The 27,305-nt window shown below is 52.0% G+C and overlaps 1 protein-coding gene across 5 annotated transcripts; it reads right to left on the bottom strand.

The window, feature by feature from the left end:
* Positions 1-843: 843 nt before the first annotated feature.
* Positions 844-26,916, bottom strand: RIPOR1 (RHO family interacting cell polarization regulator 1). 5 transcript variants are annotated; one of them, XM_036749965.1, is made up of 22 exons: positions 26,873-26,916; positions 11,920-12,046; positions 11,603-11,755; positions 11,002-11,080; positions 8,589-8,612; positions 8,368-8,421; positions 7,971-8,123; positions 7,785-7,848; positions 7,620-7,663; positions 7,310-7,435; positions 7,026-7,174; positions 6,784-6,913; positions 5,356-6,471; positions 5,151-5,269; positions 4,021-4,177; positions 3,610-3,745; positions 3,226-3,387; positions 2,477-2,635; positions 2,049-2,245; positions 1,887-1,970; positions 1,530-1,620; positions 844-1,357 (listed from the first exon to the last, which is right to left on the bottom strand). In XM_036749965.1, the coding sequence occupies exons 2-22, from the start codon at positions 12,021-12,023 to the stop codon at positions 1,260-1,262; spliced, it is 3,399 nt and encodes a 1,132-aa protein (XP_036605860.1). In that variant the 5' UTR covers positions 12,024-12,046; positions 26,873-26,916; the 3' UTR covers positions 844-1,259. The 5 variants fall into 5 exon arrangements, with proteins under 5 accessions (XP_036605860.1, XP_036605861.1, XP_036605859.1 ...); XM_036749966.1 differs by lacking the exon at positions 26,873-26,916 and adding an exon at positions 26,690-26,737; XM_036749964.1 differs by lacking the exon at positions 26,873-26,916 and adding an exon at positions 25,816-25,952.
* Between the last annotated feature and the right edge of the window lie 389 nt (positions 26,917-27,305).

Genomic DNA, 27,305 nt, shown 5'->3' with positions numbered 1-27,305 from the left:
TCAAACCAGTTGAATCTGCTCTCACCTGCTTCAGCACCCAGACCCACTTCAGCTTGGTTTTTTCTTTTTCCTTTTCAAGACTTCGGTTTCTACCTTGCCTCTTCCCTCCCACCCCTGCCTCCACAAATCCTCTCAAGAGTCCTCCAGCCTCCTGGGATCCAGCGTTGTCCAGGGTCCTGAGCTCCTGGTACTGGCCACACTAAGAGATCTGGAGGCTCAGGCCTGGTCTCCAAACAAGTTCAGAGACAAATTGCAAACAAAATTAAAGATCCCTAGTTTATGACCACCCTTCCCACTAGCTGCTCGGCTAGGAAAGCTCAGATCTCCATGCTTGTTTATACAATTATTTCATGACTACTTGTTAGTACATTATACTTCTGGAGGCATCAAGTTCTAGAGGAAGCAGCCCTGGATGTGGAGTCAAAGGAGTCCTGGTCAGACAAGATTGGATAAGATGATCTTTGCTGGCTCCCATGATCTGGGTTCAAGTTCCTCCTCTGACAATTACTAGCTGTGTGATCTGTGGCAAATTAGTCTCTGAGCCTCAGTTTTCCCATTTGCAAAATGTGGATGCAATACCAACCTTAGAGGGTGTGTGTGTGTGTGTAATGCTTTGTAAATGTCACTGTGAGCTTTTATCGGGTACACACCCTTCTGCCTGTATTAACACTTTTGGTGCATAGGCAGAAATGCATGCCTGGGTTCCCAGTGAAATAGTGACAGCGGTATGGCTGAAGGAAGAGACACAGATTCTCCACGTCTCCTGTCTCCCTTGATGAGTTTAGAGTTGGAGGATGGGTGGGACAGGGTACTCCGCAATGATGGCGACAAGGCTGCTCAGCGTAGGAAAGAGATTTTGCCCTTTATTTTCTGCAAAACTCTAACTAAAATACAAAATCAGACATGAAAGGGAGAGGCAGGGTGACCGGGGCTTAGAAGGAGATCCCAGACACCAGTGCGGTGAGGGAAGCCTGATGGAGGCTGGGGAGGCACTTGACTGCAGGTGGTGGTCTCTGCTGGGGGTAGCAGAAGAATATATTAAAGAGATTTCTATTTATAGGAATCTGTAGGATGGGAGGGAACCCTGGAACCTGGGTCCTGACACCCAGCCTACCCCTGCCATGTCAGTTGGGCCCGTCAGGTTAGGGGCTTCCAGGGCAGGGCCAGCCCTGAAAGGTGGTAGTAGGGATAGGGCTCAAGGGAAGAGGCAGTGACTCCCAAATCCCCTGTGTTCCCGGGACAGAGAGCAGATAGGGAGCTCAGAATGCAGTGCTGGCCATGCTTCCTGGCCCAAAGATCCGGGGCAGAGCTTCCAGAGACTCTTCCAGCCGTCGGTGAGCCGACTGCCCATCCTCCCCTAGAAAGGGGCACAGTGGGTCAGGCTCAGGCAGTGACCTCTTGCCCAGCAGTTCTTCCCCTTCCAGGTTTGCCTTTCCTTCCCACGTGCTTTATGTAACCACCTCCCTTCCACCCATCTTTGCCTCCTGGACCTGGTTATGAAGAAGAACTCAGAACCATAACACACTCACCGCACTGCAGGAGGCTCTGCCGGGCAGCTTCCCTCACAGCCTCCTTGTCTGTTTGGCACAGATACACCAGTGGTTCAATGCCCTCTGGAGCCTGGTTGGAGAAAGGACAAAGCATGAACAGTGAAAAAAGCTGAAACATTCATGGGAATAGGACCCAGGTAGGTGGAAGCTCTGAGGACAGAGAAGGTCAGTGGTGAGTAAGTGTTCCAAAATGAGATCAAAGCAATGGGGAAAGGACAAGGGGTCAGGGAGGGAAAACCTAGAAAGGGGGCAGTGGAATGGTCACAGAGGAGTAGAGTGGTCAGTACAGTGTGGGGACTTTGGAGGGGCGGAACAGGAAGTCTGGAGGGACGTTACCTTCAGACAGCCCAGAGCCACGCACCCTGCCACCCGTGTCTGTATATCCTCATCCTCGAGTTGTTCCAAAAAACAAAGCAGGGCCTGGGGTAAAGGGAGAAAGGGCAGATTGAGCCACTGTGCCCACTGTGTTAAGCCCAGGCCCTTTGGTCTGTCCCTGACCTTCTTCCGGAAGTCCGAGCCCAGGGCTAAACTTCGAAGCTGGGTGGTGACAGCAGCCATCACTTTGCTGTTACCGTGGATGAGAAGGGAGCTAAGGGCTCGGAGCCCATCCCGGTGGAGCCGCCCCTCAGGGGCCAGTCTCAGTGCCCGGAGCACCACGGCTTGGTCATCTGAATTCAAGTTCTTCACGAGCAACACTGAAAGGTGGGAAGGGCAGGGAAGGAAGGGAGAGGTAGACTAGAATGATGTTGACAAAATGATCTGTTCCCTGCCCCCACCCCATCACAACTGTGAAGGGAAGAGAGGAAGCCTCCAGTATGGGCACAGCCACCAATCATTCCAGTGATACAACAGGGACATAAGTGTGTGTGTATGCGTGTGCGCTCTCTCTCTCTCTCTCTCTGTGGGCCCAAGGAACGACCACTCACCCTCTTCAGCCGTCTCGGTGACATAAGCCTCCATGGAGGGACTATTCAAGGCCTCAATGTGGCTCCAGAACTGGAAGATTGTAAGCTGTTCCCCAGGGCCTGATCGAGGCCTCCTGGGCAGCCTCTGTCCCATGGCATCCTCTAGGAGCTTAACACACACTGGGAAAGGAGATATGAGTGGGGGGTATACTCATGAGGGATGTGCCTCTCCAGCCTGTAGGAGTGCCCAGGTGAAAGTGTGCCTCATCTGCCTGCTCCATGTCGCAGAGTCCATCTCCTCCAGGAAATCTTTCCTGACTAGACCTATCCTGGAGTGCTTGATCCCTTCTCTGAACTCTGATAGTGCTTACTGTCTCTACCCCGCTTCCGAATGTGTAAGATGCCCAGTAACAGAGCAAGAACTCTGGGATTTGTAGTCAGGAGACTTGGGCTTGAGTCCCAGATCTGTTACCCACTACCTGGGTGAACTTGGCAAGTCACAAGGCCTCTCGAGGTCTGAGTGTGATCCTCTAATAAAACGAGGAAGCTGGAAAAGGTGGCCTCTTTTGTTCCTTCCAGTTCCAAATCTTTTCACCTGACATGCTATGCTGTCTCCACCTGCACTCTTTGAGGTCAGGCAGTATGCCATGCATTTTTGTGGGTTGCAGTTTATTTTTCACCTTGAACACAGTACATGTTAAGTAAATATTTATGAGTTGGTTGTGAGAGGGCTTGGCCAGGACTTGGGGGAGACAGGGATTCTCACTCACCAGCCTCAGCCAGGCCTGGCTGGCGCAGCGAGAGGCGAGCTCCATACTGGCTGCAGAAGGTGAAGAGGATGCGCTCCACAGGACAAACCAAGAGATCGCCTCCCTCAGTGCACAGGTTCCAGAAAGGCAGGAAGCCCGGCCGGGGAACAGAGAACTGCAGCACTGGGGGGCGGGGGGTTTGGAGGGAAGCAGTCAGTGGGATGAGGGGGGTCGATGAGGGGCAGCGGCGGGTGGGTCAGTGGAGGGCTTGTCAGACTGGGTGGAGGGTGGGGGCAGGTCTCTGGGGGAGGGGAGGAGAGGGAAGAAAGGCAGAATTCTGGAGAAAGAGGATGGAGGCAGATTTCCAAGTTTTGCTCCAGGGTAGAAGGGAATGGGTGCCTTTACCTTCCTGAGCAGAGGTGGCCTTGCCCACTTGCCCCCCACAAAGTTGGCACACCACCTCCAGCACCAGGGCCTCCCGAAGCAGCCGCTCCAATGCTGATGCTTCCTGGCATCGTAGGGGCCCAAAGGTGCCTAGTTTCTAAAGAGCAGAGACCAGCCAGGGTCACCTCAGACGCAGGGAGTAGGAGGGGTTCTACTCAGCCCCTGTCCAGGGTTGGGGATGGTGGGTAGCACATGGGGCCTAGAAATACGGTGTGGAACCCAAAGATTGCAACTCCCAGCATGCAAAGGGCAGGTGTGTTCATGGGAGGTTACAAGCGTGCAACAGGGCAATGGGGACTAAAGGTTCTAGCATGCTAGACTCTTGGGGCCAGTAATGGGTTAATGTATTGGGGGGAGGGCTGCTGGCCTCACCAGCAAGAGGTGGCCACAGTGCTGAAGGTGCAAGACCAGGGCTGTGTCCAGGGCAGGGCAGCCAGTGCTGAGGGGGCCGGGCGTAGAGGAGTCCAGGGCATCCTCAGACACACCGCTAACCCCAGCCTCAGACCCAGGCCCTGGGCTGCTCAACGTCCTGCAGGAGAGACCTGAGTAGTGAGCACCTGCTGTCCAGACCATCAGAGGCAGAGTATCACCATCATTGTCCCCAGTGTACATTTATTGAGATGCATACCCATCCTCAGCCCCCCCCCCCTTTTAGATACAGACAGGATGGATGGATAGGGGAGAACAACAGATAGATGGACAGCTGGAGAATGACTTCACACACACATACATGGCTCCGATAATTGGACTTCCTGGATGTGGGGGCCTTTGGGCAGGGGCCAGTGTGACTTGGAGTGATGGGAGTGTATTTGAGCAGGGTGGGATGGGTCTCAGGGAGGGCAGAGAGGAAATGGAGAAGCCTGGTGCTGGCATTTTGAGTACTGGGAAGAGAGGTCTCCAGGTTGGAGGTGGGAAGGCCATCGATGAAGTGACTGGACAGAGCACCAAAGGAAGGGATAGGGGCTCTGGCGGGAGGACAGAGGTGCTGAGGCCTTGGGCCGGAGCAATGGTGAGGGGAGGAGGGACAAAGCTTGGTCAGTGAGGCGGATGGTACGAAAGTTCCTCCGAGGGAAGTCATCAAGGGACCAAAGTCTCCGCCTATGCTGGGCAGAGGGTGTGAGGGCCGAAGGGGAGAGATGATGACGAGGCCAGTTTCCAGTCATGGGTGAGTGAGATGATGGGGGGGCATGTCCAGAGAGCAGGTCCAAAATGAGACTGAGGGAGAGAGGCAGAACTAGAGGTAGACAGATTGGGGTGCTGGGAGAGGGTGTTCTGAAGACTCTTGAAGGTGGGGGGTGGAGAATGACACTGAGAGCCCCTGGAAGGGGGCAACTGGGGCAGATGGAGACATGGTGGCAGGGGGAGGGATGGGGGAGAGCTGGAGATGAAGGTTAGCTACAGGTCCCCTTCCCAGTAACTCCTAACTGTCCTCCCCTCAGCTCCCCCTCCACTTTTACTCTTTCTCAATGGTCCCTCCCTCACCTGTACCCCAGCCCCTTCACCTGTCCTCAGGCCCATCATCCTCATCTTCATCATCATTGAGGAAGCTAAAACTCTCCAGTGCGTGCTCCACAGTGAGGCTGAGGCTGGATGCCCGGCTTCGGGACATGCCTTGTCTCTGCTGCAGACAGGGTAGAGAAGAAGGTGAGGGATCATTCCCTCCTCCTTTTCCCCCTCCCTCTCTTCTCCATGTCCATTCTCCCTCACCATCAGTAGACTCTCAAGCCGAGTCACCTCCTGCTCCAGTCCTTGAAGTTCTGGAAACTGGCCCCGATAGTCATCCAGGGCAGAGCTCAAGGCCCCCAGGGCTTCCTCCAGCCCTGTGTCCCTTGGCCCTGCTCCCTGATCCAGCAGCTCCTTCTGGGGAGGAACTTTGGCCTCCATTAGGGGAATACCAGCTGCCCCTTGGACTGGAACCTGGGGCACCATGGGGGGACTGGGGGCATGGTCTGTGAGGGGTAACTGTGTGGGTGTGGGATCTGTGTATGATGAGGCAGGGTGTGAATGGGGGTAAGGTGAATCCGAGTGTGGGGGTGCAGGGTCTGAGTGCAACAGGGTTGGGGCTGGGGAAGGAGAAATGGGGTTTATGGGTTCGGGGCTGGTGACTGGTAACACAGAGGCAAGGTCTGAGTGTGAGGGGGAAGAGTCTGGATGGACAGAGCCATGGTCAGAGTGCAAGGGGTCAGGCTCTGGATGGGAGGGGATGGAGTCTGGGCAAGGGGAGACGGGATCTGGGTAGGAGGGGATGAGGTCTAGATGGGGAAAATCAGACTCAGATGGTCTTGGATGTGAGGGAAAGGTGGTCAGATTTAAAGTGACTGGTTCTGAGGGTGAGGGGGTAAGGCTTTCATGCAGAGTGGTGGGGTCTAAACAAGAGAGGGCGGGGCTCGAGTTTAAGGGGCCTGGATGTGCCTCTGGGGCAGGGAGTGGGGTAGCGTCAGTAGAGTCTGGATGTACAGAGGAGATGAGGCCCTGGGCACGGCTCTCTGAGGCCACAGATTCATTGGTAGCCTCGGCCAATGCGGCATCCACACTCGCTTCGCTGATATGGCTCAGAGTTCGGCTGTAGGGGATGTGCCCATTGGCCAAGACTGGGGGTTTGGCCCCCTCCTCCTCCAGGGCCTCCCCTGAGGGATGAGGAATCTCTGGCCGAGAGAAGGCAATATGGATTGGAGGAGCCTCAGGTTGTTGCACGAGGGGCCGAGAGGGTGGGGTGAGGCGGGCAGCCCCTGAGAGCTGGGGGCTAGAGGAGTCATCTGAAGACTCTGAGGACAGGGACCAAGCTGTTCCATTCTCTAGCTCTTCCTGACGACGGAGCATGTTCTGGCAGGGAGAAGCAGGGAAGAGAAGCATGTAAGGAAGAGATGAGACATGACCAAATCAGAGCCCCAGTTCATCCATGGAGTGTCACACCATTCCTTCAGACTATTGACTAGGGTTGGGTCAAAGGAGAAAAGAGGGCAAGACGCTTGGGGTCTTGAGGTGATACCCCCACCAAAGACAGTTACGTGGACAGCCTGGTCTGAGGGGCTGAGCGATCCTGCACAATGGGCCGCTCCTTGGGGGATATTTGGGAGGGAGTTGGTGGGGCCTAATGGAGGGCCTAATCAGGAGGGGAGGTTAAGGAACACTCACATAGAAAGCCTGTTCCCGAAGTGAAGGGGTATCTGGAGGACTCTGACTGTAGGTAGAAAAGCGTTTGCTGACAGTAGAGGTCTTGGTGACTGTGGAAGCTGCCGAAGGTTGGTCATCCTTGTCAAAGGGGCTGGAGAGAGAGTCAGGGTGTTGTTAGAGACAAGAACGATTGTCCTCTCCCCCATCTGACAACAGGCCACTTCTCTTCCTTTGTCATATGGCACCCCCTCCCAGGCACTAACCTCCAAGTGACCTCAAGGCTGAGCTTGATGGTGCCCAGGTCATTAATATCCACAGCCACAACTTGAGGGAGAGCAGCAAACAGATCTTTGGTCTCACAAGAGACACTGCCCACAACTACGTGGTTCGCCAAGCTCTTTAGTTCTGTGACCTGTGGGGTAGGCCAGGGGGAGGTTGAGCCAGTAGCAGTGGGGAGAGCCATTGAGGAGAACTTGTGTCTACCCAGAAGGATTGTGGTTGGGGATGGAGAGGGCTGGGGCCCCAGGGAGAAGGGAACTGTAATCACCTTGATGGAGAGGAATTCTGTGAGCAGTGGCAGGAAGACCATGTCCTCGCTGTCCCAAACCTGTTTCCCACTGCTCTCGATTCGTCCGCGTAGCTTCCAGCGCTGACGCCCATATTTCATATAGATCTGAGGGAGAGGGACAATGAGCAGCTCCACCCTCAACCCACCACCTGACAGAGAAACGATAGTGACTACCAGAGACAAGGATGGCAACCTGTGAGTCACTCCCCCTGTGAGACAAGAGGTGATCTTCAGGTCAAAACAACTTCCTCCCCAATACCTTCCTCCCCATTCACTGTTTCCACTGTACCTCATACTGGTCTCCAACACACAGCCGGGCAAAACCAGCTAGCCCTGAAAAGAGAATGAGAGAGAGAGTCTGAGAGCTTTCAAGTTTCCCTCCCTCTTTTGGGGCTCCCTGTGTCCCATCTTTTCCCTAAGCTAGGATGTAACCTTCCCCGCCATTTATACACACCTTTCATTTTGAGGTGGAATTCACCTAATTGTCCTTCAAGTTCACTTTCCAGTAAACACATGCTCTGGGGACAGGAAAGGAGAGAGGATCAGGAAGCATCATCCCCTCCCAAGCCTCCCTAAAAGTCTTATGTAGGAGCTTCACCCCACTCCTCTCCTTAGTTCTTGAGATGCCAATCAACCTCACCTCAGTGTATTCTCTGTGCCCACGAGTAGCCTCAGCCAGGCTGTCCCTGGCCTCACGACTCCCAGGAGTCCCCGATGTATAAGCCCGAACCATGTTATGTGCTCCATCCCGTAACCGTCGCTGGATGCAGTATCCATCGTACAGCTCATCAATCTGGAGGAGAGGACCAAGAAGGGATCAGAGGAGGGTGGAGATGAATCAGAAGCATCCAAGCATCAGCTCCAGAGAACTGAGCAACCTCATCATCATTGGTTCTGTAATCTTGAGAACCTCCAAAGGCTGCCCCTTCCACCCTGGAGAAAAGCACCAGCCCTAGCATCTTAATATCTCAATTTTTCCCTTGCTTCCCCCTACTGATCTCCATCATGGTTCTATGTCCCTCTACCACCACTTTTACCTTGCTGACATGGAACTCCAGGCGCCGGAGGAAACGCTCAATAGATTTCACTTGCTGAGGGAATAAAGAAAGCTTTGATGAGAAAAGGGCTGGTTGGGGTGTGGGGGAGGGGAGAAGGGGGCTGCTTCCTCCCGCTCCCTCTCTCCAACCCTCTGACCTCTCACATCCTAACTTACTTACCATCTTGGTCAGCACCCAACTTCTGTCTCAGATTCACTTACCTTGTCCAACTCGTAGAGAAAGCCCTGTATGGGGAAAAAAAATTAAGACAAGATGAGAAGCATAAGAGATGGGGCTCCTGGATAGCAGGGCACTGATAATGAATCACCCTATTGTTGTATGGATAAAGTGAGGAGACAAATGATGAAAGGGAATGGAGGAGGGGGATAGAAACCTATTGGACTTAGCTGGATGTGTGAAGGACGCTCACCAGTTCCCCTCCCTGGAAATGGCTGTGAGAAGAGGAAGGGCAAAGGGAAGGGGTGGGGATGTGCTGGAGCCAGCTCCAACCCCCTAGCTAGAACTTGCTGTTAAATGTTCAGTGTGAGCATTTACTCCTCAGAAATAGGGGCATGCTACACATCAGGGTATGATATATTGTTTTGTTGAGTGTCTGGACTTGAGGAAGTGATGGACAAAATCTTAATAATGAAGATTAAATTTAAAGTGTGTCTGCTTATATTCCCACTCCCTCCCACAAGTCCTCCAGCCAGTTGATAAACATTTACCTGAACACTGCTGGCTAAGTTTGTTCTTGCCCTGTCATTCTTTATTCCCTAACCCATATTCAAGATTGAGAAGGGTTTGGAGGATTGGAGGATGTTGTGAAATGATCCTTTGTGAATTGAGTTCTTCATTTAAATGAGCATTCTCTTCTGTTTTATTAACGCCAGAGAGGCCCCTTTTACCACTTTATAAGACCCGTGATCGATGGGCACAGGGGTGGGGTTGGGGAGATGGGGAATGGTATGCCCTAGGAACACCTGGTTACTTCCTGAGTCAAGAAGTGCCCTAGGAAGGAATGGGATTGAGAGAGAGCCAAGAAGAAAGCCAGGGATAGACCAAGATGGAAAAAAGGCACTGAAATTGAAGAGAGACTCCCGAGGCTAGAAGGTGGAACTCTGCTAAGAGCACAAGTTTGATCTGCTCTGTGGCACAAGAATAACACTGGTGGCTTGGGATGGGCTTGCAAAGCCAATACTTGGATTCAAACTACATCAGCACTGTGAGGGACCTGAGAGCCCATGAGTCCTGGTCCCTCATCTTACAGAGGAGCAAACAGGACCAGAAAGAAGCATCTTCCAAGAATTTCCACCTAGTGGCAAAGCCAAGCCCAGAATCCAGGTCTCCTGAATCTGAGTCCAAGACCCTTTCCACAATTCCAAACTCTCTCTTACAACTTTGGGTACTTTGGACCTTTCGGTTTCCCTTGATTAAATCCTTTCCTTTAATCTATAGCAATAGTAGAAGAACTTTTGGGTACCTCAGTGAAGAAGTGGAGGGGGGAACCAAGTGAATTAGGTGAGGGAATAAGTCCTGGAGGAATCCAATTAAATTCCATCAACTTTGATTAGGCAGTGGATAGAGGGCTGGGCCTGGAGTCAGGAAAGCTCAAATCTGGCCTCAGACACTAGTTGTGTGACCTGGGGCAAGTCACTTAATCCTGTTTGCCTCAGTTTCCTCATCTGTAAAATGAGCTGGAGAAGGAAATGGTGAACCCCTCCAAGCATCTTTGCCAAGAATACCCCCAATGGGGTTATGATGAGTAGGATATGACTGAATGATGATGTTCAGAGCACAGTGCTAGGATGCTGAGGAGATGAAACGAAAAATTAACACAACCCCAGTCCTCCAGGAGCATGCACAAAATTAGGGGAATACAATGTGTGTAGAGGTTAATATGTCAATGGTTGTTTAGGGAAGGAAAGAATATTAATAACTGGGGGAGGAGAAAGGTTGGTTCACAGAGAAGTTGGTAGCAGTGCCTGAGTAAGGCTCCGAAGGAACATAAAAGTTATGACAAGGGATGAGGAGAAGGAGCCTGTGTCTTCCAGGCATGGGAGAAGGCCTGTCCGTATGAATGCACGGATGTGGAATGCTGAATCTGGGGGAGAGCTGGTAGTTCCGCTTGGCTGGAATGCAGAGGGTGTGAATTGGAGTAATGTGAAATAAAACCCGACCTGATTGGAACTCGATTGGGGAGGGCCTTGAAGCTAGATTGAGAGTTCTGTATTCGCTATGGCAATAGGAAGCCACTGGAGGAAGTTCAGGGTCACTCCGGTGTTTTGGGAAGATTGTTTTGGCAGAAAGGTGGAAGATAGGAGAGGAGAGGAAAGAGTCTGGATGCAGAGAGACCGTTTAGAAGGCTATTACCAGTAGTTCAAATTTCTGCAATCAGGAAAGAGTCCAAAAGTGTCCTAGGTGCATTATGGATCACATGAGTGGCCTCTCCTGAGCTATCTTGGGCAATGGCAGGTGGAGACCCCTCCCAAGGGACAGTAACCAGGAATCAGCCCAACCACATTCCAATACAGAGAGATTGTTTTTTCTCCTCCATCTCCCCCCAAAGGGCCTGGGTCTCTTCCCAACTCATACAAGTGGTTTAAAGGAAAGGAAGGGTCCCAAATCACTCACCAGCCTAGAGTTTCTCTTGGATTCTCTGATTTGAACTTGGAGTTTCTCCTGTTCTAACTGATGCACCTCCAGGTAGGCCCTGGGGAGGAATGTGAAAATGTTTAGGATGGTGGTCTCACCAGTTCTTCCCAGGCAGATTCAGACATAACCCTCAAGGAGGAAACCAAGACATAGCTTGGCCTGTCTGTATTTGGCCTTCAGTCTTGGGGGGCGACTGGGCTGGGGGTGTGTGGTTTCCAGGTCATGGCTGGGGAAGAGAGGGGGGTAGGTAGGACTCTTGCTATAAGAGTATATGTGTGGTATAACCTATATCAACTGCTTACTGTCTGAGGGGGAGGAAGGAGGGAGAAAAATTTGGAATTCAAAATCTTATAAAAAATGAATGTTAAAAATTATCTTTACATGTAATTGGGAAAAAATAAAATACTATAAAAAAGAGAATATGTGTGGGAAAAGGGATTTGGGGACTAGTAGGGGGTTGGACCTAAAATTATCGCAGATGAGGGGGTTCCTATGAGGAGGTTCCCCCAGGATTATGATGTGAGAGGGTCCCATAGGTCATTTGGGGACTGGCTCAGGAAGGAAGTAAGAGTATCCTTACGTTAGGCCCCTCTTCAGGGCTTCATACACCTGGTCCAGCCGTTCTGGCTGAGGCACCTTTGGAGGTGGGTGTGCCATGGAGAACATCCTGGAGACTCGAACAATGGCAGGTGTTTTTCGGGGGGCCACAGGGGGGCTGAAGGCTGCTAGGCTCCTGAAAAGAGGAGGCAGCGGTTCAGAATGAAGACAGGAAGAGTCCTAACCCACAAATCCACAGGCATGCTACATCTTCTGCCCATTACATCCCCTCTCCACATATCCCATCCTTAGCAGCTGCCCACTCTAGACCTTCCCCACCCTCAGTCTTCCCCTCAGTACCTGCCCCCCCGGTCCTGGCCACTCAGGACACCTGCGAAGGACTGGCTCCTATTGATCCTGGCACTGAGAATTCGACGTTGGGGCCGAACAGACAGCGACATCATCGAATGAGTCCGAGAGGGGCTCCCTGATGGGAAGAGGAAGGAAGTAAAGGGAGGAGTAGGTGGAAGAATTCCCCAACCCTTAGAGAGCAAAGGGCCAAGCCTTGAGTTCAGCAAGGACGCCCTCTCAGGAGTGGGAATCCCAGAATTTCCTCCAGCTCTTCCCTGAAGCTGGGGTCAGGGCAGAGACTCGAAAGAAATGGAGCAGAGGGGTCTAGAAGTGAACCCAGGGGTCCAGACTCCCAACCCTTGACTGTCACAACTTGTTCCAGTTGGCTGAGCTTTAAAGGATAGAGTGAGAAGGGGGTCCTGCCCCCCTTCTATCCAGTCTTCCTGTCTCTGTGACAACAGCTTTCTACCCCCTCCCCCTTCACTGTAGGATTACAGATGTAATCCGATCAGGGAAGATGAGGAGAGGAGGAGGGAGAGGTTCTCTGCTGGACTCCTAAATCCCAATCCTAGGGCGACTTTCTTGCTCACTGCCCTGGGGCTAACTGTTCCAAACGGGGCAGTCCCTGGGGATAGGAAAAGGGAGAGAAGACAGCCTCTGTGAGACACCATCTCTCAGCAGGGATGTTCCGTCCAAACATGAGGTAATGAGAGAAGCTCAGGGCAGAAGTAATCACAGGGCCTCCAAGGCAGGTGGAGTGGGGACTCTGCTTGGCAGTTACGAGCTCCCCTTCCTGCAGCCCTTCCAGCTTCCCAAATAACAATCCTATCCCCTCATAGCTTCCACCCTCAGCCTCCAAAGCCTGAGGCAGAGCCTTCTCTGCCCCCAAGGGGCCCTGGCCCAACTCCAATGAAACCCAGGAGGGGGAAGGGATTAGGAAGGATGGCCGGTGAAGATTTGGGGGTCAAGGTAGTGGAAAGGAGGAGATAGAGAAAAACCTTGGCAAAAGTGCATGGCAGAATCACAGCTGGCGGGACCTGGGACTGACTCAGCTCTGGAGCCGGCCCTCCCTCCATTATCTCTGGGATATTCCCTCCCTAAACTACTGCCCCCCCCCAACCCCAATACATATACACACACACACACATCAAGCCTGGCCCTGGGAGGGGGCAGGAAAGGGAAGGGAACAGATTCTGAAGAATGGAAGGAAGCGAGTGTTTACCCCAGAGACATGAGTGGGCGGGGCTGCCCCTTCTGGCCTGCTCAGCTCTCCATTTCCAGCCCCCCTCCCCTCACTTAAACGATTTCCCCTTCCCTAAGATCCCAAAGCTTGGAAGGGGAGGGAAAAGTGAAGGGTCCGGTACCGTGGGTGCCGGGGCCTGAGGGATAACCTTTCACTTAAGGCCCCTGCGGGCTGGGCAGGGGTGGGGGGGGGCAGACAGGCGGAGCTTCTCGGTCCCTCCCCACTAGAGGTGGGGGAAGGAAGGAGAGGCCCTTAGGGTCAGAGTCCCTCAGACCTTAATGGGCTATAGAAATGTAAGCTATTAATTATTATTAGTAGTAATAACGATGATGTTGACAGCCACGAGTCTGGACCAGGATGGGGCAGAAGACAGAACACAAGGGCAGGACAGGAGGTAGGAGGTAGCCAGCCTCAGGAGGCGTTGAACCTGCTTCCCCGAAACCAGCCTGACCTCTCCCTGATCCCGATCCACGGGTAGCACATAGGCACCTACACAATCTGTCATTCTGCGCCTTCCCCCAAACCCCCTCTCCCGCCCCCAAAGCAGAGCCTGGACGTTTGGATACTGGGGAGACTGGAGCAGCTCGGAAGTTGCCAGTAGGATCGATAAATAAATGTGGCCACCCAAGAGGAGCAAGACGCTCATCAGCTATCTCTGTTCCCCTCCTTCTGGGCTATGCCCGATCCCCCAGGTCAGTCCGGAGGAGTCCCGGGTTTTAAAGCTCAGAGCACAGCAGGGGATTCCCGGATGGGAGGCCGGGGGTGGGGGGTGGGGGGTGGGGAAGGGGAGAAACGTTGGAAGGACGGGTCTCGGGCTCTGGGGGTTATGACGGGAAAAGCCCTGCCCCTGCCGGTCTTCCTGAGTTCCAGGAAGGGAAACCGAGTCTCGGCTAGACTACTGCCCTCTCTATATCCCTAGTCTGTCTACCCAGGTCTTCCAGCCCTAGAAACCTAAAGCTGACCACCACCCCGCATCCCTGCCAGTCCTGCCCAGGAGACGGGGGTGGGGGGGGGGAGGCGGGGAGGTTACCTCTCTTTCTTGAGTTCATGGTGGATGGGGGGCCAGCACCGCTGCACCGGACCTTGGTCGGCCCGTGAAGCTGACCTGCTCGGGCCTAATGAGCCCCGGTGCCCCGGTCCCGACAGGCTGGGCTCTGCTCGGGCTCCCGCAGCAGCTGGGGCTCAGGCTCACTCTCCAGCTCCTCCCCTCGGCCCTGGCCCGGTCCCCCCGCCCAGTTCCTGCTGTTTAGTGCCTGACTCAGAGTCCCTTCGGCAGGCAGGCGGAGGGGCACTGGGCGGGACTGGGGTGGGCTCGAGGACCCCAGTCTTCAATACTGACCCAGGGTGAGGGTGGTCCTCCTAAACTTCCCTCCGCCCCCTTCTGGGTGTCGTTAGACTGGGTGAGCCTGCTAATGTAAGAAAAGGGAGCCGACACACATTCATCCCTGCCCCCAAGATCTTCCCCAGGGGATCAGGGCCCAGATGAGGGGTATGCAGGATTGGCAGCTACCTACTACGCAAGAAACCTCGGACTCTAAAGGGGATACATTTTACTCTGCCTTTCTATGCTGCACATGGGGCATCCTGCCACAGCGGATAGCCATCTGGCCACAGAGGCAGGAACACCTGGATTCCAGTTCCACCTCAGACCATATACAGGCTGTCTGACCTTAGGTTAACCTCTCAGATGGCAATTCTCTTAAGACAAACTTGCTGAGAGTTGGATGATGTGAATTGGTCAAGGGAGTTTTCTCACAGGCCACTCTTTGCACCAATGAATTAACAAATTCAGGGAAAAAATTGCATATATATCTGATACTAGAAAGTCGTTCCTAAACTATTAACCTGACTGGCTGAACTTGTTTCCTCATCTGTCAATTGAAGGGATTGGTCACTAGATGATCTCTACAATGCCTTTCAACTCTGACAAGATATGTCTATATCTTGTTCCTTATTTGTAATAAGCTGTTACGTGTAGGCAGTGAAGGCTCAAAGCCTCCAGACCTGAAGGAGGCATTTTCAGCCTGGCTGGGAATCCCCCACCTCCACCCCCAAGCCTGGGATGGGACCACTCCCAGATGGTTCCAAATAGGCAAGGAAATGGGAGGCCAGGGGAGATTAAATGAATTGGCCAAAGTTATCCGTAGAAAGCTTCAGAGGTGGGATCTGAAACTGAGTCTTTCCCATGGGGTTGCGACCCTCCCCAGACTGTTTCTTCTTCTGGGGGAGTTAGGCTGGAAGATGCTTTGGGTCAAACTCCCTTTTCTGTCTGCTTCCCTCCCACCAGGGACATCTCCAGGAGAGGTTCACTCCTCTGCCCCTTCCCCTTCTCTCTTTGTTATCCAGGGGAAATCAGGTTAAAATGAACAGCCATAGTGGTGTGGAAAGAAGAGTGCATAGGAAGTCAGAATTTCTGGGTTCTGTTCCTAACTCTGACACTAACCAGCTGGGTGACTTTGAGCCTGTCACTTCCCTTCCCTAGCTAGGCCTAGGTCTTTTTTTATCTGTAAAATGAGAGGGTTGGATAAGATGATTTCTAAGGTTCCTTTCAGCCCTAGCTTTCTATGATAAAGAGAAGTCTGGGATGGGGGAAGGGACCTTGCCTTGGAGATTAGGGAGGATAGGGGCTTTAATACTCCTGGTATATTTCTTGAGCCCCTTCCCGGGCCAGCTTCCTCTTATTCATCGGAGGAGGCACTTTCTGAAGCGATCTCAAGAAGCCGACATTTCCTATGCCTCCTGTACAGGAGAAACTGAGGCACCAGGGACTGAAAGCTAAGGCCAGACCCATAGAAGCAGATGCGGTGGAGAGATGTGATTGGGGTGGGAGTATATAGAAAGGCCGCAGCTATTTGCCCAAGTAAACCCTAAGCTCAGGAAAGGGCAGCTAAGGTAAAAAAACCTCTACTATGTGGTCTCCTTGGGGTGGGCCGGGCCGGGCTAGTAGAACTATGGGACTAAGGTGAGACAGGACCCTGGAGACACTGGCAGAGGTGTCAACAGCTAGTGTGTGTGTGCTCGTGCGCGTGTATGTGTGTGTGTATAGCATTTTCGAGTGTACAGAGTTCTTTCCTCAGAACGCTGGAACTAGGTGAGATGGGTTTAATTGGTATTATTCCCCTCATAAAGAGGAAGTTCTTGACAGCCAGAAGGGCCGAATGACTGGAAAGGCTTATAGGGGACATGCCATGATAGCTGTCTTCATATACTTCGAAAACAAGCAAATAGAAAGAGGGATTAGGCCTATGCTGCTTGGCCCCAGGGGGCAAAATTAGGAACAGTGGCTAAAAGTTGAAGTGGTAAAGGAAACTTCAAAATAATTTCAACAGTGGGATTAACTAATGCATCTGGAGAGAGCCGGTAACTTCCTCACTAAGGAGCTACAAGAAGAAGTTGGACGGTCATGTGTCAGATATGATACGTAGAATATTCTTACTCAGGGAGGCGGCACATAGTAGGTGCTTAATAAATATTTATTGATTGACCAAAGTGCCTGCTATGTGCCAGGCACTGAGCTATGCACTACGTAAGAGATATAAAAGGAAGGCAAAGGGCAGTCTTTGATCTCAAGGAGCTCACAAGGTTCCTTCCAATTCTGGCAAAAGTCTTTGCCCTTGACTATGTTCACATAGCTAGTAAGTCTGGGAACTGGGATATATGACCTCTAGTCTCACAGAGAAGGGGAAAGGAATAAACATTTACATATAGTTCCTACTACCTTCCAGACACTGTGCTAACCTTAGCCTCACAACATCCTTTCCAGTTAGGTACTATTATCCCCATTTTACATTTGAGGAAACTGAGGCAGACTGAAGTTAAGTGACTTGCCCAGGGTCACACAGCCAGGAAACATCTGAGGCCAGATTTGAACTCACCTCTTCCTGATTCCATGGACTGTGCACCATGCCATAAGCTAGCAGCCATAGACTGTTAGATTTGGCAGTGACTTTAGAGACAGTCTGGAATACTGTAATCCAGGGGTCAGGAACCCTGGGCCTTGAGGCCACTTGTGGCCCTCTAGGTCTTCAAGTGCAGGCCTTTGACTGAATCCAAGGACTGCACTTATGGACCTAGAGGGCCACAAGTGGCCTTAAGGCCCCAGGTTCCCCACCCCTGCCAATCTGTTACTTACTATCAGTATAAAACAGATGAACAACCACAATAAAAACCAGATAAAATGAAATCTCTTAGCCTCTCTGGACTTCACTTACCCATCTCTGATATACCACTGTAATTTAAATACCCTAGTTCATATTTGCAGAGAATCAGAGCTATAAAGTGATCTGTCCAATGTCTCATAACTAGTCAGGGACAAAACTAGGACTCGAACCCAGGCCTCTTGTTGCCATTAATCGACCTGAATCTCATTCCATGGGCAGGATCTTCAACCCCAGGCACCATTTCCATCCAAGCTATCCTTCAGACCCAAAGCCAAGTTAAGCACCTGAGTCTGAGATTGGCTGGGGGTGGTGAAGGGCCAAGCTGGAGGAATGGGAGACTGAGAAGAAGGGAGGTGGGCTGGAGATAAGGACTAGACCTGTGATTTCATTGGTATTGGTCATTCTCAGATGAGAAAACTGGTGACACCCTAGAGTCAGGAAGACCTGAGTTGAATTTTGGCCTCAGACACTTCCTAGCTCAGTGACCCCGGGCAAGTCATCTAACTTCGGTCTTCAAATTTCCTCAAATTTCAGCATTCTCCACTGTAAAGTGGGGCTGACGATAGCACCTTCCTTCCAGGGTTGTTGTGAGGATCGAACACAGTTAGCACAGTGCCCGGCTCATAGTAAACGCTTAGTAAATATCTGTTCCATTCCCTTCTACCAATCTAGTAGATGAGACCCCTTCTTTCCAGCCCACAGAGTCTGCAACCTAGAGTCACAGAAAGTTGCTGGGGGGCACAGAGAGTGATTTATTCAGTCACCCAGCCTTCATGTATGTGTCAGAGGCTGGTTTTGAACCTGTGTCAGGCTGGCTCAGAGACAGGCTCCCTATTCATTATCACTTCCCAATACCACGCACAGGGAACCAGATTAAAATGCAACTGGGAAATAGTTAACAAAATCACTAAAAAGACAATAAAACAGATAATAGCACCTTTAAGACTAAGGCAGCGTAGGGTTGCCGGAATCTGCTTCTATCTGAGATTTGTTTTTTGAGGGGGAAAGGCAGGGTAATTGGGGTTAAGTGACTTGCCCAAGGTTACACAGCTAGTAAGTGTGTCAAGTGTCTGAGGCTGGATTTGAATTCAGGTCCTCCTGACTCCGGTGCTCTACTCACTTCACCACCTAGCTGCCCCTGCTTCTATCTGAGATTGACACCCCTGCCTGATACCCTACGACCTCTCAGAGGAAAGGCAATGATAGTAAAATAGCAGTGACCTCTCATATTTATACAGCACCAACAAGGCTTCGAGCCTCGTATTTCATTTGATGTCCAGGACAATCCCTTGTTCTCTGGGATGGGCAGTTAGGGCAGTATTGGCTTCATTTGACAGAAGAGAAAACTGAGACCCAGAGAAATGACACAGCTAGTCAGGGGCAGGCCCAGGACTTCTGACCCAGACTTCCTGACTCCCAAGTACATCGTTCTTTCTACCATACCAGGGTGGTATGGACTAAAAAGCAAAAGAACGGGTGGATGAGCCCCGGAGTCCATAGAAAGCCTTGAGACCCACAAGTTAAAGTGGCCAGGCTTCCCCGGCTGCCTTTAAGTCCCAACTAAAATTCCATCTTGTACAGGAAGCCTTTTCTAATCCCTCCTAATTCTAGTGCCTTCCTTCTGTTAATTATTTCCTATTTAACCTGTATGTAGTTTGCCTTGGGTAAATTATTTCCTATTTAACCTGTATATAGCTTGCTTTGAATAAATTGGTTTGCATATAGTCTCCCCCATCAGATTGTAAGCTCCTGGAGGGCAAGAGGTCTTCTGCCTCCTTTTGTGTCCCAAGAGCTTAGCTCATTCTGTTGTGGTTCAGCCTTTTCAGTTCTGTGGGATTCTTCATGACCCCATTTAGGTTTTTCTTGACAAAGTGGTTTCCCATTTCCTTCTCCAGCTCACTTTACAGAGAAGGAAACTGAGGCAAACAGGGTGAAGTGACTTGCCCAGGGGCACACACCTAGTAAGTGTCTAAAAAGCCAGATTTGAACTCAGGAAGATGAGCACATAGTAGGTGCTGAATAAATGTTTGTTGACTGACTCTAAATCACAATCCAGGCAAAGCAGTGGCACTCTTTCCCTTCTAAACTCATTATATTCTTTTTCTTTAAAAAAGATTTTACTCCTGGTCCCCCCCAAAAAGGGGAACCACGGGTGTCTCTCTCAGAGAAGGAATGAAAAGTGTCTCCTCTCTGGAGCTGTTGTCCCAACTCTGCCTCTCACACAGTCTAGGCTAGTAGTATCACAAAAAAAAAAAAATTTTTTTTTACTCCAGTTTCATCTGGGGGCCCCACAGTGTGATTCCTCCCTCACCACCTCTGACAAGCTCTAGCCATGCGACCAAAGTGACTTAAACTCTGAGCCTCAGTTTTCTAATCTGTAAAGAGGTGGTAACAACACTCTCTACTTGGAGGGTTGCAATGGCCTCTTAGTTGACCTCCCTGCCTCAAATCTCTTTCTTTCTCAACCCACCCTCCACCCAGCTGTCAAAATGATATTCTTAAAGCACAGGTTTGATTGCCTCACTTCCCTACTCAATAAACTCCAGCGGCTCCCTAGATCACCCAGGATCAAATCCACACTCCCCCATTTGGCATTTATGGTGCTTCACACCCCGGCCCCAACCTCCTTTTCCAGTGAACTGACTTTCGTGCACTCTGGGGTCCAGTCAGACTGACCTTCTTCCTGTTCCTCACATAAGACATTCCGTCCTCTCTTTCTCTCTGTCTCCCATGCCTGGCACCCGCTCCTTCCTCACCTCTGTGTTTTAAATTCCCTAGTCTCCTTTAAAGGCCACCTTCAGTGACAGAAGCTATGAGTCCTCTGCTGATTCCCCCAGATGCAAATGCCTTCACCCAAATAATCACTGTGTATTTATTTTGTATATATCTTCTATAGATTACATGCATACATCAGTTAGTCACTCAGCAAACATTTAATTATGCCATTACTGTATGCCAGACACTGTGCTGAGCACTAGAGATATAAAGAAAAGCAAAAGGCAAAAGTCATAGCACAGTGCCTGGCACACCAGAGTCAATTAATAAATGTTGATTAATGGAATTTGAGCTCCTTCAGGGAAGGAACTGATTTATTTTTGTCTTTCTGTCCTCAGCCCCTAGCAGAGTGCCAGGTGCATGTTAAGCCCTTAATGCTTATGGGTTGATTCCATCAGAGGACTTTTCTAAGGAAAGTCCTCTGTAAACCTGTAGGAGGCTAGGTGGTTGAGTGGATAGAGCACCGGACTTGGGGCCAGAAAGACCTGAGTTCACATCCAGCTTCAGGTACTTACTAGCTGTATGACCTTGGGCAAGTCACTTAACCTCACCTGCATAATGAAGAAAATAATTATATTTCCCAGGGATGTTGTGCGAATTAAATGATTATGTCCATACACATATATGTATATATACACATATCTGTGAAATGCTTTGATGTCTCACAGACATCGTAAGCTCAAAATGTTTCCAACTGAACCTATTCTCTTTTCCCCTAAATGCTTCCCTCTTCCTAACTTCCCTCACAACCCCAGGCATCATCCTCACCTCTTCACTCTCATCCCTCCCCAATATCCGATGTGTCTTAAGTTCTGTTGTTTCTACCTTCCCAATCTCTCTCACATACATCCCCTTCTCCTCTCTCACACTGCCACCCCTTGTTCAATAGCTCCAATAGCTTGCTCATTGGTCTCCCTGCCTCAGTTTCTCTCCAGTCTAGTCCATCTTCCAATTGGCTGTCAAATGGATCTTTCTAAGGTTTTGCCATGTCACCTCCACCTATTCAATTAATTCCAGTGATTCCCTGTCATCTCCAGAATCACCAAAGCCCTCCATAGTCTGGCCCCTTCCCACATTTCCAGTCCTCTTGCACCTTGCTTCTCTCCAAGTATCTTTGAGCCAGTGACACTGGCCTCCTTGCTGTTCCTCAAACTTGACACTCTCACCTCTGGACATTTTCTCCTATGCTTGGGAACACTCTCCTTCCTCATCTTAACCTACTGGCTTTCTTTGAGCCCCAACTAAAATTCTACTTTCTTTCCTCCCCCCCCCATTTATTATTTGTTTTTAAGTTTTCAACATTCACTTCCATAAGTTTTAAATTTTCTCTCCCTCCCTCCCCAAGACGGCATGCAATCTGATATGGGCTCTACACATACATTCCTATTAAACGCATAAAATTCTACCTTCTTTAAGAAATCTTTGTCTGTATTCCTTAATCTTAGTGCCTTCCCTGTAAGACGATCCCATAGAAAATTTATCCTTTATAAAACTTGTTTGAAAAAAAGAGAAAAAAAGCATGTTTGCATAAGAACAGTAAGCTCCTAGAAAGCAGAAACTGCCCCCCCCCCTTTGTATTTCCAGCACCTAGCATTTAGTGCCTGGCACATGTTTGTCAACATGACCTTAACATGTTATATAAATGCTACCTATTATTACTTTTGTTGTTATAAAGCCTTATAGACACATGAATATATTTTTATACCCAGCAGAGGGGGCAGGGGGGGCGGGAACCAAGGATAGGTGGCCAACTGGCATATTGGAAAAAGCACTAATCTTTCATCCAGACCACCTGGATTCCAGCCCCGGTCCTGTACCCCTGACCTCTCAGCCTTTTCCCATCCTTAGGGTTTTCTCAGTTTTTCTCATCTATAAATTGCAGTTGATGCTACTTACCTATAGGGGTTGGCACAACATACCTTATAAAGACTGATTTGTTTTTTTTTTACTTGACTGATAATTTCATTGGTGTAGCCGGGAGCTCCCCGTGGGGAAATTCCCGGTTCTAAAGCAGATCCGGAGGCAAAAATTATGCAACCTAAAATTTTATAGAGTTGCCTGGGGGAAGGGGAGGGGAGGCTCTGAGAAATCAAATGACTTGCCCAGGGTCTCTCAGCCAGTATGTGGCAAAGGCAAACTTGAACCTCGACCTTCCACACAGAGGCTAGACCCTCAGCTCACTGCCTTTCCTTGTGAGGAAAACTTAACTTTTTTTTTTTTTTTACGTTTGCTATTCTTACTAAGAGTAGTCTGGGCAAGAATGTCTCGCCGTGGGCACAAGCAGGAAGAGAGAACCCAAACTCCTGGGTCCTCTTCACAGCTCATCCCCAGCCTCTTTCTCCAGAAACCTCTCTCGGAACTACTCTCCCACTACCTTGCTGCCTCAGCGCTGGGGAGGTGACAGTGTCAGAAACCCCAGCCAAAGGGCCTCCCTCCCTTGCCTTCCCAGGCTGGCAAGGGGCCCACACTGCGGCCACCGCACGCGCTGAGCCAAAAGCCCTGCCACCTGCCGCCCCTCCCTTGCGCTGGGACCGAGCAGCCGGCTGGCAAGGCCACCCGCCCACACCCGCAATCCCGTTCCCTCTCCCGAGAGCCCGTGGAGCCCCCAGCCTCAGGGCGGGCCTGGAGGGAGCCCCTCCCTGGGAGGGGCGGGGGACAGGATATAAACAGTGGCCAGGAAGACACGGGGTGTGAGAGTGGATGGGGATGCCAGACGGCGCAGCATGACTAGCTCTTGGGTGTCAGAGTGGCTCCTAGACCAGCGCTGCAGTCCCCCAGGGTGGGGCCCCCTGGATCGTCATGGGTTAAACCTCCTCCCCTGTCTCCAGGGCCTTGCCAACCCCTTTGTCCTAGAGCCCCGCCCCCCTCCCGAGCCCCCTCCCCCTCATTCCCCATGACAACCGCCCCAAACCCTTCGGGTGACGCACAGCTCAAGTTGGCGCCTCTGACTCCTCCCCAGCACCCCCTCCCTTCCCTTTAAGCAGGGCGCTCAGGCTGAGGGTCTGCCAACCTAGGGGCGGAGAGCCTCCTCACTTCCTTCTCCTCCCTGTCCAAGGAGGTGCCATGCAAGCGATCAGTGCTGACCCGGGAGAGGCCAGAGGTCTGGGAAAGAGTCGACCTAGTCAGGCTCGCAAGAGCTAATTTCCACCAGTAGCACCCTCAACCTTAACAAACAGCACCAGAGTCGTTTTAGGTTGCTTTGACGCTTTGGCATGGGTGGGATGGAGTACGGAGGAGGAGGTAGGCAGGCTGAAGGTGGCTTTGCTCTCACCATATGGGCCTCGGTTTTTTTTTAACTGCCACCCTCTCCGGCCATCACCCCAGGCACCGGGTCAGTTGCACATCCTGGTCAGGCCCCACCCTCCCAAGGGTCAGCTGGTCACATTCTCAAGTCTGTAGGCTCACTGAGTACTTGGGGGCGGAGGCGGAGGGACCCTGTAGCTCACCCCATTAGGAGGCAGGGAGGGAGTATGGGAGGGATCTTGTCTCCCCTCCTTAGGGGTTGGGCTTGAGGGACTATATGAGCTCCCACCCCCCCACCCCCAGCCAGCAAGAGGAGGGGTGCCTGCAAAGAAGTGACTCAGCCTGGGACCCCTCCTGTCTTCCGTCAGCTTTTCCATCTGGCCAGAGAGCCACCTCTCCCAGGGCTGGGGTTGGGTGCTGGAGCCTCAGGGATTAGGCACAAATACTATGTATAACTACCTCACTGAGCCCAAAGACTTTTGGGGGCTGCATTCCCCCTCCACAGCTGCTTTAGTTCCTTTGAGCCCTCTAGCTCCAGACCTCTTAACCTGAGGTATAACCCGGCTCCCTATTCCCATATTCTATGCCGAGCAGAGATTCTGAGCAGATGGACAGATTCCCATAGGAGCAGAGTGGGGCTGGGGCCCAGCAAATAGGGAATGTTTCCTCAATTTAATCTCCAGTTCTGGCCTGGATCTGATCTAGCAGAGGGTCAGACTGGTAGTACTGACCCTTCCTTCATCCCCAAGGTTCAAGGGAAGGAACCCTGATAACTTTCTGAAGTTAAGAACAACCAAAACAAACAAGCATACAAAAAACTTAGGTGGCTCAGTGGGCATTATTCTCTTAGGAAGAGAGACTGAAAGTACTGACTGATGATATTCCAGATATTCCAAGTTAAGTTTGTCCTTGATCAGCCCTCCTCTCCCATAAACTTAAACCACATCTGTTTTGTTCTCAGTACAGACTGAAAAGAACTACATACACCCAAGTAACTGAAGGCACAGGAACCTGCAGACCGACAGTCACCAAAACATAAATTCCCAGACCGTTGAAGGAGTAAAGCGGGAGTCTTTTCCTAAAGCTATCAGAGCAACCATATAATATCTTATTGCTAATGCAGACACTATGGCTGGGGGTCAGGAGGGTGGGCAAAAACAGGATGGGGGGGTTCTAGAACAACAACCAACTCTTCCCCAAAGCCTTAGCCCCTGCTAAAGACCCCCAGCTTGGATTACTGGTTCTACTTTGGCCTCCTGGGCTGGGCCCCCTCAGTTTGTTTAAAACCTGAGTGGCGAGTGAAATCAGAGTCAAGTAATCAGTAAAAGTCTCTAAGATCCCAAACTCTTTACTCCCATTCCAACTGTCCTCTCCCAGAGAACACTAACTGCAATAAGAGTAGAGAGATGTAAAAGTGGGTGCCTTCCTCACTTTTCCCATCATTGCCTCCCCTAGTTCCCCATCTTGCTTCTACCAGAACCCACCTATCTCCCCTCCAGAAGCAATTTTCTCTGCCTCCTCTATGTCTTTCTCCATCAAGCCCCTTTCTGGTCTTTGCTTTCTTTAGTTCCTTCTTCGGTCTCTTCCCTTTCCAAATTGCTTCCTGTGGCTCAGCCTTCCCCACCCCCTGTCTCTGCCTCCCCCACTCCTTTCTATCTCCCTCCCTCCCCCCAATCTCCAGGTCTCTGCCTCCCACACGCCCAGAAGCAGCTGCTTCGACAAGCGGCAGCGGGTGGGGGCGGCTTCGGAGACAGAGTGGGGGCTACCAGCCCTAGACTCCTCTCTAGGCTTCCTCTCACCAAGGCAGCGCCTTTGTAGGGCTCAGGTACCCCCTTAGCCCTAGGACAGGGGGAGGAGGCCGGGCCCAGGGAACAACCGGCTGGCCTGAGATCTGGGGCATTCGAAAATGGGTCCCCCACCCCCACTCCGGCTGCTCTGCCGGCCTGGCGGGGCAGGGAGTTGTGCTTATGGTTGGGGTGGGGGAGATGGACCGGGCTCGAAGGTTCTGGGTTTCGTGGGGTGCCAGAGGAGTTCCGTTAGGTGCCAGGAACGCCTAGGGGAGGGATTCTGAGGTGCCCGGGGCCCAGGCAGCCGGCCCAGGGTGGGGTGGGGGAGGCCAGAACCAGGCTGCAGACTCAGGTCCCAGGCTTCCCTGCACAGATTTCTCGGGTACTGGGACTGAAGGCTGCTGATGGCGCGGATCGCAGGCCCTGGCGCTGGAGACCCCAGTGGCAGGGCCTGAGTCGGACAAGCAGACGTGGGGAGAAGGACGGACAGACAGGAGGGTTTGGGGGACAGATAACACGACCCAGACCCACGTTAACCCCTGCGGCGCCGGGGGAGGAGGCGGGGGCGGGACCTGCCGGACCTGCCGGACCAGACCCCCCTCCCCCTCCTCAGGCCCAGCCCGTAACCCTCTGCAACGCCCCGCAACCCTCTGCCTCAGACCCTGGTCCGGGCAGGACCCGGGGCGTCCTCACTCACATGGCTCCGCCGCTCTGGGCTGCGCTGGGCCCGGCCGGCCCTGCCGCTCTGATCTGCCCGCCCGGCCCGGGCCTCCTCCTCTGCCGCCGTCGCTGCTGCTGAAGCCGGCGCCGGCCCCTCCCTCTTCCCCCTTCAGTCTCCCCCTCCCCCGTTCTCCCTCCCCTTATCCCCGCTCCTCCCCTGGCCCTGCTGGGCCCGGCCCCTTGCTGCTGCACCGCCCCCCCAGCCCTGTTCCTCAGCTTACACTGTTTCCCCCCCACCCCCTCCCATCCTGGGTAATGAGAGCAGCGGCAGCCCTCGAACCGCGCCGCACCCCCCCCCCCCCCCGCCCCATCCACCCATTCCCGGGTTAGGGACAGAGGCCTAATCCACCCTCGTCACTCAGGGTCAGGCCCTTCTTGACCTCAGATTAGCGGAAAATCAGCCCCCTCCCACACCCTGAAATCAGAGAAAGGGAGGGAATCAGCGCCTTTTAGACTCTGGAATGGGGGGAAGACCAGTTCCTTCCCCAAGGCATTGGTATTTATGGGAGACCTCTCGATAGGGGGTGGTGTTTGCAAGACCCACCAGCTGTGCACCAGAGACATCCCGCTGCCTCCAGGTCTATCTAAACAGTCGACCCTTCTGAGGTCTTCTAGGGGCATGTGCTTTAAAAAAAAAAATGATCCCAGCTGGGTTTGTGGACTTGATGGAACTCTCCCTACCTTGGATTCCCAGGAATGAAGGAATGGGGAGGGATTCTTATTAGGACCCAGCCTGACAGTAGGGTGGGGTTGACACACAACTCAAGGATTTGGCCACCTCATCGTGAGGCACAGTCTAGTGCCGGACTCTGCCATTCACTAATCTGGGTGATCTTGAACAAATAACTTACCCTCTCTGGGCGTCAGTTGCCTTGTCTGTAAAATTGAGGGTTTGGCTGGACTCGATGACCCATCAGGTCCTTTCAAATTCTAAATCTGTGACCTTGAATTCTGCCACATACACTTGGAGGGGGTGGGGTGGGGATGGGGAGGTGACTCCCTCTCAATCTTTGACTCAGTCATTTGTCTGTTACCTTAAGACTGTTCTTCATCTCTGTCCCAGTTTTCTTTCTTCTCCGTCTCTCTCTCTCTCTCTCTCTCTCTCTCTCTCTCTCTCTCTCTCTCTCTCTCTCTCTCTCTCTCTTTCTCCCTCCTTGCCCCATTCTGGTTTGTCTTCTGTCTCCAGTCTCTCTACCTCTCTACTCCTATCCAACTAGTTTATCACAAATAAACTCCACTTCAGACCTCAGGAAGAGGAAACACAGGGCCCTAGGACTAGAGCCTTGGCTGGCCCTAGGGTCCAGGATGGGGTTAGTTGCAGAATTCTGGAGTTGGGTGAGCTTCCTTCCTGGCCCCCAGGCCAGTTTTGTTCTGGACTCCACTAGGAGCCCAGATGGCTGGAACTCCTTCAAGATCCAGATGTGCCCTGACCTCCAGAATGTCCGTTGCTCAACCTCAGTTTCCTAA

This window comes from Trichosurus vulpecula, chromosome 3 (genome assembly GCF_011100635.1).
Source record: "Trichosurus vulpecula isolate mTriVul1 chromosome 3, mTriVul1.pri, whole genome shotgun sequence".
Lineage (NCBI taxonomy): Eukaryota > Metazoa > Chordata > Mammalia > Diprotodontia > Phalangeridae > Trichosurus > Trichosurus vulpecula.
This window is presented reverse-complemented; position numbering and strand designations above follow the sequence as displayed.

Excerpts from the sequence above, each read along its gene's own strand:
- RIPOR1 (XM_036749963.1), bottom strand. Across the intron at positions 11,756-11,919 it reads GGCCAGGACCGGGGGGGCAG|GAGCCTAGCAGCCTTCAGCC; the intron begins GTACTGAGGGGA and ends TCCTCTTTTCAG. Across the intron at positions 6,472-6,783 it reads TTCGGGAACAGGCTTTCTAT|AACATGCTCCGTCGTCAGGA; the intron begins GTGAGTGTTCCT and ends TCTCCCTGCCAG.